The 15,054-nt window shown below is 45.9% G+C and overlaps 1 protein-coding gene across 2 annotated transcripts in view; it reads right to left on the bottom strand.

The window, feature by feature from the left end:
- The window catches only part of RHBDL2 (rhomboid like 2), a 129,826-nt gene that overhangs the window by 62,111 nt on the left and 52,661 nt on the right, over positions 1–15,054 (bottom strand). For both annotated transcript variants that reach the window (XM_085646820.1, XM_085646819.1), the window contains exon 3: positions 14,173–14,321. In XM_085646820.1, coding sequence (XP_085502946.1) covers positions 14,173–14,321 — 149 coding nt within the window. The remainder of the gene's footprint in view (positions 1–14,172; positions 14,322–15,054) is intronic.

Raw genomic sequence — 15,054 nt, 5'->3', positions numbered from 1 at the left:
CTGGATAAAAGTGTCTGCTTTTTTTTCTAAAAGTGTCATCAACGAACAGTTTCCTGGGCTAAAGTCACTGGGGCATATTCTCAAGGAACTTTCGCCTAGTCAGTGGCACTTTATCGCAGCCAAAGTGGCGATAACTTCATCGCACCATTCTCAAGCTGGTGCTAACAGCCGATATCACCAGTTTTCCGGCGATGGCAGCCGCAAAAAACATCGCCACGGATGACACCGGCATCTAACACTAATGATATGCAGAGTAGGCTTGCCCGTGCAAAAAGCCGCGACAACACCACTTCGCAACATTCTCAACGACCAGACAGATTGGCGATAAGAACACAAATCATGCGATAAGGTGCAATAGCAGCAGGGATTTAACACCTGCTCTGATCTGGTGTTAAGTCGGACGATGCCCTGCACCATAAAGGGAGCCCAGCCCAGAGCCACACCTGAAGAACAACAGATGCCACGGAGCTACTCATGATGCAGCTCTGAGCCCCAAGAGGGCCACAACACCCACCGCAACCACACCCAGGCCCGCCACCACCCCCCGGACCCCCCTCCTGGACCACCACAGAGACAGCGCAGACAAAGACAGCGGACCTTCAGAAAACGCACCAGCATCACAGATTTAACACCAGAGGATGTCATTGCCCACTACAGGCTCAAAAGGACAACCATCCGCCGCATCCTGACCATCATCTCCCACACGCTGATGGTACCAACACAGCGGACAATCAACATCCCTCCGCAGACAAAGCTGCTGGCTGTGCTGCACATGTTGGCCTCTGGGACCTTCCAACCATCAACTGCCAGAGTCGGAGGAGTCTCACAGCCAGCCCTATCCAAGTTCCTCACACATGTCTTGGATGCCATCATCAGCCTGGTACCCCAGTACCTTCACTTCCCACACACTGCACAGGAACAGCTGGAAACCAAGCAAGGCTTCTATGCCATAGCTTGCTTCCCATACTTGTTGGGGGCAATCGACTGCACACATGTACTCCTTGTGCCCCCTGCCGCCACTGCACACAATTACCGCAACAGGAAGCACACGCATTCCATCCATGTGCTGGCAATAGCGGACCACTGGGGACTCTTCACCAATGTCGTTGCCAACTACCCAGGCAGTGTGCATGATTCCTTTATCTTCCGACAGTCCATCATCAACCAGCGCTTTGAGGCTGGCATCTATGGGAAAGCAGTGCTCGTTAGTGAGTACCAAATGAACACACCACACACCTCAACTCCACAATCATGCAACTCACTACTCTGGGAATGCACACATTACAAACTCACACACAGCATGCCAAACAACATACCCACCCACCAGACACGACAGCACAACTTAGTGTGGTGACCTGGGCAAGCCATGTACACAAGCCATCAACGGCATGACATCTCAGCCACACAATAGCAGAATGTGGGGAGAGATGGGAACCAGGCATTTGTGAAGGAGGCAAGTGACCCATGAATGAGAATGTACACTATGCCAAGTGTGGCGTGGATGAGCTGGACAGACTGCAGTATGCAGACCACAGACATGCCCATGTCGACATATACTGCCGGTGTTTGGAGTGTAGTGAAAGCAACCATGTTACCCCAAGCAGTGGGGAAGAGCGCGGCAAGTAGCTCATTACGTCCCCCCCCGTAAGGGTGAGTGGAGTGGGCTGGCCCGGCGTACACCAGGCCAGCGTAGGGGTGTGGATAAAAAGCCCGTAGCTCTGGGTGTAGTTCCCTTCCGGACTGGCCAATGTGTCTGCCAGGGCGGCACCTCCCAGCACGCCACATGGCTTACGCTGTGAGCGGCGGTGCCTGCGACCATGTGCGCCTGCTGCACCCCAATCCGCAGGTCCCCAGACCCGTCTTGGCTGCCCCTGCGCAACCAAACCACACCGCTCACCTGCCGACACCGGCGTGTGTCAAAGAGGGCCCACCACGTGCTTGTGCAAGCTCCAAGCCCAAGGCCCGCGACATTGCCAGCCTCCTCAGACCATCTCTGTTCTTCCTGAGACAGGCCCGCAGCACTCCTTTTTCATTGACGTACTCCACCGGCCTACACAGCGGTCAAGTAGGTCACACATTTGGAACTGAGTCTTGATTTTACAGTGGCAGAGTACATATTTTATGGCTGAGCTTTAATCACTATACTCCCTTCGATGTGGTGCCACCAACTCTGTGCATAGCATTCCAACCACACGTGTCTGTGGGCCCTTGCTGACTACGCCTTTGGCCTACACTGCGGTCCAGCAGGCCTCACACCAATCCAATCCAGTCCAAACCAGGCAGGACGCGGCATCGTCGCAGGCTGCACACCCGCTCAGCTCTGGTGCTTCTACCTCAGTCAACCACAAGTCATCTCCATATGCCATTTCAACATCGTGTGTTAGAGTTCAGGAGAAGCTTGCTGAACAGCGGTTGGCCCGCGCTGACCGCTGCCTCCGGCCTATACTGCGGTCAAGTAGGTCACACATTCGGAACTGAGTCTTGATTATTCAATGGCAGAGTACACACTTCATGGCTGATTTTATCTCACTGTACTCCTTTTGATGTGGTGCCACCAACTCTGTGCATAGCATCCGTCTGTGGTCCTTTGCTGACTACTGACTTCGGCCTACACTGTGGTCGAGTAGGACCCACACTTGGAACTAAGTCTTGATTTCTGTATGGCAGAGTACATATAATTGTACGCAAGAAGAGGAGTAAGAGGAAGACATGGTTCAGTCCGGAGGAAAAAAGGATCCTCATTACGGAGGTAATCGAATTCTAGCAACAACTGCTCTGGTGCCACTAACTCCGTGCATCGCAAGCCAACGACACGTGGCTGTGGAACCATGCTGACCGCTGCCTCTGGCCTACACTGCATTCCAGTAGGTTAAACATTTGGATCTGAGCCTTTATTTATTTAGGGCAGAGGTTATATCATTGTATGCCTCATCGCAGTCTGCATCCCCTTTCAGCCCTGGTGCCACTGACTCTCTGCCCCGAAATTAATGGACAATATCTGGTTGAACTTTGGTGGCTTCTGAGTATATGGCCTGGGGGTTGTCTTCATCATCATGTAGCTGATACTGACCTGGTGGTAAAAAGGAGTCTGTAGCATTCCACTCTTCCAATTGCCTGTTTCGGCTTGCTTCTGCCATCTGCATCATGCCCTGTAGGACACCTTCCACTGTCCCTCGAAACGCTCCACGACATTCACCTTCGACATCAACGAGGACCTGCTCAGCCCGCGTGGCCCTACTTCAGAGCACCGCAAGTCATCGTCCCGTGGTGGTGTGCCTGTGCCAGCCGCAGTCCATCCAGGGCCACTAACTCTATGCAGCTCAAGTCATGGACCCTTTGCAATAGTTATTTTTTGATGTGGACAGCTCACGCAACAATGTCACCTCAGGCAGTGGGTAAGACCTGGGATGATGATGGGGAAGATGTGGCCGGTGTGTGGAGGGGTGAAGGCACAGACAATGGGAGGGCAGGAGGCAACAACGTGAATGCAGCAATGCAGACTGGAAGTGGTAGTCCAGCTACACACCTAAGCTATGGATGAGGTACGTGCTGTGGACTGTGGACGCAACTATGTCACCTTAGGCAGCGGGGAATAACTGGGATGATGATGGGATAGATGTGGCAGGTGTAACACACCCTACTGCAGCTGCAGCAGAAATATCCCGAAGGGACACAATCTTGGACAATTTTGTCACATGTGCACGATCAGCTCTGGTGCCCCTACTTCAGTGCACTGTGACTCACTGACCCTTCTAATTGGATATTGGGTGGCTCTGGCTACCTACATGATGCTCGCAGTTGTCTGAGTTATGTTGGTGTTTTCTGTTTCCGCTTTAATGGTGATCACTTTTCAAGTCGTTGCCAGCACCAACCACTCCCTGAGGGCTGGCTCACACTCACCCCACATCCATCCAGCAAAGGTGTCACTGGTCAGGTGACCCTGGTAATAAAGAGTGGCCCAGTGCACGTGCCCATAGCCAGTTCAACTGACTATCAAAGTGTGTCCGTGTGCTCATTACGTATGCATGATGGCACCGGGCCCTACCACATTACATTGTACGTTGTACAGCGGACGCAACCATGTCACCCCAGGCAGTGGGTAAGACCTTGTACATGTTGCTCTGTCACCCCCCCTTCATACGTAAGAGGAGAGGATTGGGCTGGCATACATAAGTCCAGCGTAGGGGTGTGAAAGATTGTCCCACGGCCCTGGGCGTGGTTCAGTACTGGAAATGTGCAAATGCATGTGGCTATATCGCAGTGTGTGTGTCCGTTGGTGTGTGTAAGTGGTCCATGATGGGAATTAGACACCCATGTATGTAATCGAGTTCAGTTGCCATGATTTCGCACCCCACCCGCACCTGTTCAGCCACCTCCTTCTGGCAGTCTAACACCTGGCCGTAGAATGCGATGTGTGCTTCTGTGAGGTGCTGTGAGACATCTGTGGTGGTATGTGCTTCATGCTGTGTGGTCTGTGCAGGGGGTGGGGTCTCCTGGATGCAGCTGGGCTGCCCTGCTCCTGGAGGTGGGTTGCCTAAGATGTCCATGAGCTGTTGTAGGGCATCGGCGTCGAAGGTGTGGAGGTTCTCTTCATCATCACTGATGAGTTGTCTGGTCTGCTCGACAGGAGGTGTTGATTGTCCCTCTGCAATGTGAAGGGGAGGTGCATTTTCACATTGTGTTGACATGTAAGTTGGCACATTGTTCAAGTTTACATACAGACTGCATGACAATGTACATTGTGATTGTTTGGGAGTAGCTGACTATTTGATGCGGGACAGTAGTTATTTGAACTACATCACGGATGTGAGGTTGTACACGTACATTTTCATCTCACAGTTTCCTGCTATGCTAGATGTGATTGGCCAGTTTCCACGCACAGGCGGAACCAGTTGTGTCCTCTGATCTGTCGGGCGTGTGTTGCACTTTGTACCACATTGTCGTCAATGTTGATGTGCTGTTATTGCTATGTGTGCGCTGCATTGTGGGTGAATCCCCCTGCTGCTCAGATTTGGCTGCCCCTTATCCCTTTCAGGTGGTGTGCCTTTGACCTCTGTGCTTCGATGGTGCTGGGATGTTTCGGACTTGGGTATATTGGGCTCTTGTGACTTTTGGGCATGGTTTGTCCGCAGATGTTTTGTTGCGTCAGGGGTGGTTTGTGCACGTGAATGTGTCGGAGTATGGGCTGCTCATTTCCGGATGTGGTCCACACTTAGCCACCTCAGTGTCATGGCGTGCACAGTGTCATGAAGATTGGACAGCAGCCATGCTAATCATCGTGTAGTGTCACTTGCATTGCCGGTGTGGCTCACAAATACGAATCCTTGCTGGGTTTCGCGCATGCACATGTATTGGTTGTGATATTGGTGATGTGTGGGGTGTGACCCCTTTGGGCACGTTGTGGACGGGGGCCTACTTGGTGTTTGTATGTGTGCTGCAGTGCGCCATGGGTGTCAGGGACATGATCCAGAGTCATTGTGGGTGTGCAGTGTGCTCTGCTTATTTGTGCATGTATGCCATTGTGCCTATCTCCCCCCCGTACACCCAGTCCCTGGTCGGTACTCACCCTGTTGATTTTATGTCAGGTCATGTTGAGCAGTGTCCGGTGCCACAACTCCTGGCACCGTATCCCCACTGCTGACTGTGGCCACCATTTCTCCATGTCATCCAGCTCCTGGTGTGCCGCTGGACCCCCACATCCAATCTGCGTTGCTGCTTTCATGTTGGCATCAAGTTTCTTCTTGGTTTTGGCCTTCACATCCTTCCAGCACCTCTTGACCTCTTCCATTGTCCTCCTCAAAGCTGCATCTGCATTCACATGGTCCAAGATAGTCTGCCATATGTGTGTCTTTGTTGCCAATGACACGCTGGAGGTGAGGAACAGTTGTTGGTGTTGTTCTAACACCTCCGTGATGTTGATCCCGTTTTCCTGCGGACTGAACCGCGTCTTCCTCTTCCTCTTCTCCTTGGCCTTCCCCGAGCCCGAGGTTCCTTGCTGGGCATCTGGGGGGTCTTGTGGATTACGCGGTGTCCTCTGCACTCTGTCCGGGTGCATCCATGGTGCTACGCAGTTTATTTGTTTTTGTATTTGTTTTACACTGCTTTTATAGTGCGTTTACCCGAATGAGGCATAGGGATTGCAGGCCTGTCGCTGGTTATCGCTGATTTTTGTTTCGCGATTTGGGACATCGCAACTTTTTTCGCATTAATGTTTTGCATTTTTTCGGCGTTGCGTTGATTTTAACGCAGACATTTGACGCGTTATCATGAAACTATTGCATGGTGCCGCCATGTTGAGAATACAACGTTAACGATAGACTGCGATGTGCAAAGTTGCATTAAGCAAATTTTGCGATGTTTAACACACGTTCTTGAGAATATACCCCACTATCTTCTCAACTTTCAGGAACTTGAAGAGCTGAATCGAAAACCCACATTTTTTGCAAGTTGTGGCATTTTTTAAATAGGTAGCCCATTTTTCCCATGTTTTTTGCGCTTTCAATCTTCTTCCAGTTTGTGGTGGAAACCAGTGTGAAACTCATGGGTGATCCAGGAAAGCTATATATTAGAGAACATTTCAAATTCAGCAAGGGGTCATATGTGTAGATCCCTGAAAGGTTTTCTCAAATAAACTAACTGTTAAAATAAAGAAATATTGAAAACTAGTAGAAAAAAACAGACAATGTTTTCACCTGTAACTTTTTGTCATGAAAACTAATGTATCATTACATTCAGTAGATACTTGTGGTTGTTGGGATACATAGGGTTTGTAGGTTCGCCAAGAACCTGGGGTACCAAGAGCCAACAACTGAGCTGCATTATACAATGGTTTTTCATTCTGTACTTAGTATAGACTAATTCATTATGGTGAAATATGTAGAGTGAAAAATAGATATCAAGGTAACCTATGTATTTATGAAATGGGCCTAAGATATGGAGTTTAGGAACAGTGCTTATGAGCATTTAATTTAGAGGATATTTTCGAAATGCCTTATTTTTTACACACTGGCTTACATTTGGAAGGCACAAATGCATCAAAATCCAATTGGTAATAACAAATATTCTACTATTCTATGCCCCTACAAGTCTTCTAATAAAAATGGCACCTCACTTGAGTGGGTAGGTCAGTGCCTGTGACAGGAAACGGCCCACGCAACATGGACACATTACATTTTTCCACTGAAATATGACCCTTTTTTTCATAAGTGGGTAACTGTGGATTTTGGGCCATGGCTCAGCCAGGACCAAGGTAAAACCCAGCAAAACGGTACATTTTTAACACTAGGGGGCTTATTTACGAGCGCCTTGCGCCACTTTTACGTTATTTTTAACATGGGAAAAGTGACGCATCGGTGGCGCAAGGGGCTTGTAAATAACCCCCTAGATACCTAGGGGAATCCAGGATGGGATGACTTGCATGGCTTTCACCAGGTTGGTTGACCCAGGATCCCTTGCAAACATCAAACTTTGACTAAAAAAAACACATTTCCTCACATTTTCTAAGACGGAAATTTCTGGAATATGCAGGAGGCCCCAAACTTCCTTCCATTCAGTATTCCCCTAAGTCATCTGATAAAAATGGCTCCTCATTTGTGTGGGTAGGCATAGTGCCCGTGACAGGAAACGTCTAAAACGCAACATGGATACATCACATTTGTCAGCTCAAAACTGAACTGTTTTTTGAACAGTAGGTAGCTGTGGATTTTGGGCCCTTACTCAGGCAGCACCAAGGGAAACCTATCGCAACCTGCATAGTTTTTAAAGTTAGACTCCTGGAAAAATTCAGGGTGGGGTGACTGTGTGGCTTTCATCTGGTTGTTTTATCCGGAATCCCTTGTAAACCTCAAACTTTGATTAGAAAACTAATTCTCCTCACATATCTGTGATGGGAATTACTGGAATCTGCGGGGAGCCACAAACTTCTTTCCACTCAGCAATTCTCTAAGTCTTCTGCTAAAAATGGTACCTAACTTGTGTGGGTAGGCCTAGTGCCCGCAACATGGATACATCAAATATTTCCACTCAAAACTGAACCTTTTCTTCCAGTGTGGGTGGGTGTTTATTTTGGACTCTAGCTCAGGCAGCACCTAGGGAAACCTACCAACCACAGACATTTTAGAAAACTAGACAACTAGAGGATTCCAGAGTGTGCCTTGCATAAGTCCCATGAGATTTTCCTACCCACATTGCCCTGCAAACCTCAAACTTTTCCTGAAATCACGCATTTTCCTTACATTTTTGTGATGGAAACTTCTGGAAGGCTTTTCTGGAATTCTGCCCGAGCAGCCTGTTGATACAATAAACTAAAGAACTCCCTTTAGTTCAGAGAGGCCTTTAAATACCTTTCCAGTGTCTGCCGCACTTAAGAGGTTAATTGGCACATACCCACGATGGGCATTATTTAATGGCATAGAAAATTTGATTTGGCTTTATTGCTCTTGGCATTTCATTTTAAATGGCTATTTTTGTCCATTTGGAAGGATTATGTGCAGCTCTCTGCTGTTGCACTTTATACAATGCAAAGGAACCCTGGAGCAAGTCATCCACAGTTGTTTCTGGATCCTAGTACAAGTGTTGGCTCGGAACCACCTTCATGCAGGAATATCTTCTGACAATGCGACTCTGTCTATTGACTGAAGGAACCCAAGATAGGACAGACCTGTGCCCAGAACTATGTGGTGGGAATATGTTTCTCAGGAAGACATCCTTGATAACTCAATTCAAGCCCATGGATGGAGGAGACTGCATAGCGGCAATGCATCTCTTTCGACTGACAGAGGCTTTAAAGTTGCTGGAAGTCTGTCCACTTGCTTGTCAAAGACTATTTCTCTCAGTGGGTGAGACACCAGTAGGAGAGTGTGAAACCTTGCAGCCCAGAGTTGGTGTGCTCTGCAATGGCTCCTGTCTATAGTGCCAAGTGTACTGAATGTGTACTGAAATAAGTACACAAGCCCAGCAGGTTAAGAATCACTAAACACAGGCATTGATCTTGTATAATAACAATATTTCATTTGTCGGGCGCTGAATTAATCCAAAGTACAACTGTATAGTTCGCTTCTTCAATTCAAAACATTAGCCTCTATATATATTTGAAAAATCATTAACGAAAAACATAAATATCATAATGCTATTATTATAACAAATTGTTTAATAAAATAAGCGTATTTCCTAAAGCTGGCTTCAGTTTCTAAGGCTTTCCACCAGCTCAACAACTTTCAGCCAACACGTGTTTGTGGCGTTCTATGCCCTTCTTCAGGCCTTGACATCTTAATTGCAGTGTCTACATAGGTATGGGGAGGGATTCTTCCCTTCTGCACTCAAGCATACGTCTTATTATCTTATTGGCGCTCTTACTCTGAATATACGATACCATAGGAACTAATGGGATTTATTTAAGTGGACGGGCTATCCGTCACAGTTGCGTCGGAGTAACCTGTCTGCCGAGTTCTAAATCAGGCCCTTAGACTCTTGTGTACGTTTACGACAGTGTGCTATTCACAATAAAATTTTACTAGTGATATATTTATGACTGTGGAGTCTCTGCACATAAAAAGATAGGACAAACCTATTTTTATGTGTGGAGACTCTGCAGTCGTAAAGATACTACTAATAAAATCCCTTTATAAATAACAAACAATTGTGAACTTACACAAAGTGTAAGCTTACCCTTATGAAACAGGCCCATAACCTGTTAAGTTAATGAGTTCAAAGGTAAGAAACATTTCTTGAAGCCATCACTTTTTAATATACTTTAATTTTGACCTTTCTTGAATGGTAGTAAACCTGTACCAGACTGGCACCCTGTGGGGATATTAAAGCTAATTCCAGTTTTATCCAGAAAATGTGTTCTAATCGCATTATTTATTTTTAGTTAGTATCCACTTGCTTCATATTTTTAATTAAGCATTACCATTTTCCTATATTTCATTTCAAGTCACATCTAAGCCAGTTTATGAGTAGATGTCTAAACCTCCATATGCAAACCAGATAGAAATTTACACTAGGTACCACCAAAGTGGTCATCGTGAAATGGGAGCAGGTATGGCAACAGCTGATCCAGATAAACTATGTCACAAAACAGGGGGGGAATTGACAGTCAAAACTAATACAAGGAAAGAGTAACAATGAACATAGAATGGTAAGACACAGAAGTAATCAGCCGTTTTTGCGCATCTCTATACAGGAGGAGGATCATGAATAACTTGCACATTGTGTTTCCCGACATTTGTAATTGTAAAAGGGGGCCATCCGGTGAATGATGTTCTAATTCTAATAGGTCTTAAAACCCACGCAGACTTCATTGAACAAAGGAACATTCAGGAATGTTCTTGTCTGCACTTGATCACAACACAAGGCTGGGCAAAGAGAGCTATTTAATGTTTTCTCTGAACTGGATGGTGCCTATAAGGTTTTATTGAAAGACACTCTTATGGCGCACATGTACATATATCGAAGTTTCTAGATTCAAATGATGTGCATTAGTCTGTCATCTTGTGGTCGGGTAAAGAATTGTCTTTTGTAGTCCCTTCTTCGTTGCTCTCTCTATTTTTTATTTTTTTATGTTGGTGTTATCAACTCTTCGACCATTTGATGCTGTGACCTTTCTAGTGTGACATCAGACATGCGCTCCGGAAACCCTACGATGCCAGTTCTATCTTCAGAATCTTTTTCATTTTTCTGGCAACTTTGACATGCTTGTTTCGTTTGCTTCTGTTTCTTTATTTATGGGGATTCCTTTCAGATACACCCCAGTAGATGGGTGGGTCACAAGTGAATCACAAAAATTCTTCATGCTGCAAAACTACTCATACTGGCAAGTAACCATTGCATTTTGCAGCATGAATCTTGTTTAATACGCATACTGTGGGGAGGCTGGGTCCTCTAGAGCGTGAGTTTGAAAACGTGTTTTAGCACTCTGTGCCCCACTTGCCCATCCTTGTTAGCTTGTATGTCAACACAGTAATGATTTGTGAATGTGGGAAATGAAGACCATGTGACTGCTGCACAGGGATTGTGCAGTGCTACGCTTCCTAGGAAGACGAGCATTGCTCCCGTGTAGCTTGTTGAGTGCAACTGTGGCATTTCCTTTAACGTTACTCCCTCTGCCTTGTAGCATTATTATATTGTCTAGACTATCCATCTGGCAATGGTCCCCTTAGCGACTGAGGAGCGCTTGTTTTTAACAGGTAGTCCATTATTGCTTGTCACAGTCCAGTGAAAGTAGAGCTTCTTCTACTTTTGTCTTTGGGTTTTGAAAAAAGGTTGGTAAGTCTATGGCCTGATTAATAAGAAGCACACAAAATATGATGGGAGAAATTCATGCAATTTGTCTAAACACTGGCAATCGCTCAGGGTAGCAACCAAACCAATCGTTCTTTTGCTCACCATGCCACCGCAGTTTGGACTCATCCATATGAAAATCAGTCTTGCTCTTGCTCAAATAGGACTGACCAGCCCAAACTGCTGCGCCAGGTCCTCCTTGAACCAAATAGAAGCAATCCAAGACTGGCTTCGCCCTGTATAGGGCTCGTTCATTGTGTATAGCTTGGTTCCAGTGGCACAGTGAGCAAGAGACCCATGTCTGGCCAAATTCTTGCCACTTAGGATGTTACATCAAACACACAAAAGGTGATGGGTGTAATGCTTGCAATTTGTCTAATCATTAGCTCTTGTTAAAGGTAGCATTTCACCCGATCGTTCTTTTGCTCACCAGGCCACTTCAGTTTGGACCCCTATATATGCAAATAGTCTTGACCCTGCTCCAACAGAAACAGTCTAGCCCAAACTTCCAGACCAGGACTTCCCTGAACAGGAACACACGCAACCCATGTGCCTGAATCAGGGCAAAACCGGTCTTGAGTTGCTTGTGCTTGAATGTTACTCCGAGCAGTTGTCAGTGGTGAGACATATTGCAAGTATCCTCCCATCGCCTTTTCTGTGTTTCTGATTAACATGGAACCATGATCCCACCTTTGGTATGTATCTTGAATTTGTTCTCATTACCTCCTTGTCTCTGTGTAATTGTAGGTACAATACTTGTGTGGCCAGCATCATGGATCTCGCTAATCCTTGTCAATGATGTGAGAGCAATTAGGAAATCTATTTTTAGAGTTAGGAACTGTAGTGCACGTTCTGCATTGGTTCATAGGGTGATGCCATCAGCTGGGTTAGCATAACATTGAGGTTCCAAGTTGGCATGGGTGCAGTATTTGGTGAGGATGGGTTCTTTTCCGCCTCTAGAAAGTGCTTTACCACCTGTGTGGTGAGAAATGTCTCCATATCACTCCTTTTATGTAAGGCAGGTGGACCTTTAATGAGGTATAGGAGAGGCACCTATTTAGTAGATGAGTGAGGTATCTGATATAAGGTACAAGGGAAGGTATCAGATCACATTGACTTCCGGTGATCAATTGTTTTGGTCCCTCCTATTGCTGCACCACTTGCTGCTGTGACCTTTCCTTGTTGTTGGTCACCATGCCTCTTTAAGCCCCTCCTTTGTGCTTGCCAGTAAGTTAAGGGGGCTTAACTCCAAGTCTTTAAGAGCCATGCTGCAGACTCAGGATTGCTGGTTCCGGGTGGCTTTCCTGACCTTCCTGTACTGTCAGTAGATCTTGGTGTGTTGGGAATTTTATGACTGGTACTTGTGCTATCTCGATTAGGCTTGAAAACTAAGTTTTCCTGGCCAGTTGCGGGCTATGAGGATGAGGGTAAATTGTTCCTGCTTGCACATGTGTATCACATGTGGTATCATTGGAATTGAAAAAGCATCCCTGACCTTTCTATGTAAGGGCATTCCCTAGCGACCTTGGGTGGTAGAACCTGTATGTGAAGCTTTGGCATTTTGCATTGTTTGGTGTTGCAAATAGCTCTATGTATGGTCTTCACAATCTTTGGAAGATGTTTCGTACTACTTCCTGCTTTAAATCCTATTAGTGCGTACTGTTTGCTTGTTTGCTTAGCCTGTCCACTTCTGTGTTTAGCTCTTCTGGTATATATATAATCACTAATGGTGTTTTGTTTCCTATTGCCGTTTCTATATTTCTTGGGGTAACTTTGACAGGGTGTGCAGCTTTGTCGTCCCCCATGTTATTAGAGGTAGAAAATTGTTGTTGCGTTGTCCATTTGTATTAATACTATCCTTGCCCCCAGGTGCTTCTAGAAGGCATTCAGTACTAGAAAGACTGTGTTTGCTTCCAACATATTTATGTGCTGTACCTCTTCTTTGGGACTCCAATGCCCATGACATTTAGGTTGAGCATGTGAGCCCTCCATCTTGTGTGGGATGAGTCTGTTGTGAGTAATTGAGGGAGGTGGTGGCTTGAAGGATTTCCCATTGTTCAATAGGTTCCATCATTGCATTTCCTTTTGTGCTTTGCCTGTAACAACCTCTAGATTGTCATACTCCATGTCACTTGTGTAGGCACTCCTGTAGTGGTCTCATGTCTAGTCTTGCATGCGGTATTAGGGGGATTCATTAAGCCATCATGCCCATCTTTCCCCCTACCATCCCCATTGTCAGATCTTGACACTTCTGGTAGCAGTGACCTTGGTCTAGCTATGCCTTGATCATCTTCTCCACTGTGAATTCCTTGTTCATCTGTGAATTAAAAATAGTGCCCAGAAAGATCTTCTTTATCTACATTGTAGTTGATGATTTCTTTGTGGCTGATGGAAACCCCTAGTTGTAGTATTGTCTTTGTGACCTTGTTGATGCTGTTCCTTCATTGTTAGAACATGCTCGCCTTTACTAACCAGTCGTCCAGATATTGGTATCACTGATTTCCTTTTCTTCTGAGGTGTGCCGCCGAGTCGGCAATGCGGCGAGCACAAGATAAGTGGTTTTATTTATTTTAATTTCTCTATCCTGTCGTAAGTCGACTTCCCCTCCGCCAGAGGCAGAAAAAGAATCTGAAGAATGCGAATACATCGAAGAGTTTCTGGGGCGAGCGTGTGATGTCATGCAGAGAGAGACATAGCACCAAATAGTCAAAGAGTAGACGCTGCCCCCATAAAAAATAAAAAGATAAAGAAGGGACTACAAAAGACAATTTCAAACCCAACCACAAGAAGGTAGAATAATGCACAGCATGTGAAAGCAGAAAAGATACCTGCTGCAAAACTTTGAGATGGCTCTTAAAAGTAGAATCATAGCACTTTAATCTGTGTACTTACCCAGCATGCACAAACATGTAAGAAAGGAACCGCCACGCTTCTTCTCTCTTGTCAGGTCGGTAAATATAAGGGCTCTTCCACACACCACTGTCAAGAGTGATCCACTGTTTGTGGGGCATCCAAACTGCATAATAAATAAATATCACCAGCTAAAATAGATAGAATATTATACTCCTGTTAGTTTCATTCATCAGTCTTTTTACGAAAGTTTTACGGCTTTGTGAATGTAATTTCTAAGCCTTTAGGGTAGTTTTGACTTTGGCATATATAGACATATATATAAAACAACTACTCAATATAGGATTTAACGTTTTGTGATTGGGGTTTAGGTATGCCCTTGACAAAGGAGCTGCCCCTATCCTTTATAGTGTGATCTTGCAAGGAGTGGGCTTCTGTTCACTAGAAGTGCCTGCACTTTAGCGCCATTTACAGGCTTCCTTTTTATTCCTTTGAACTAAATAAAACCTGTTAGAAATGGGGGTCTCTACTTGGCAGAGGTAAGTACCTTTGTCCAAGTAGGGATCCTTTTTCCTAGACAGGGTTAGGGAGTTACGCTCCTAAAATAACCCCTCCTCACTCCCTTGGTAGCTTGGCACGAGCAGTCAGGCTTATCTCAGAAGCAGTGTGTAAAGCATTTGCACATAACCAACAGTATTACAGTGAAAACACTACAAAAGGACACCACACCAGTTTAGAAAAATATCCAGGGCAGATTTACAAGCCCCTTGCGACACTTCTGTGATGCAACGGCGCCATGAAAAAATGCAGCCAATTTACAACGTAAAGCATCTAGGTAGATGTGTCACGTTGTAAAGCCCTGCGTCACATTATACCTGCGTCAGGTGTAATGTATGCAGGGTGGGCGTTCCCACGTAAAAAGCC

The sequence above is a fragment of the Triturus cristatus genome, chromosome 3_2 (genome assembly GCF_964204655.1).
Source record: "Triturus cristatus chromosome 3_2, aTriCri1.1, whole genome shotgun sequence".
Classification (NCBI taxonomy): Eukaryota; Metazoa; Chordata; class Amphibia; order Caudata; family Salamandridae; genus Triturus; species Triturus cristatus.
This window is presented reverse-complemented; position numbering and strand designations above follow the sequence as displayed.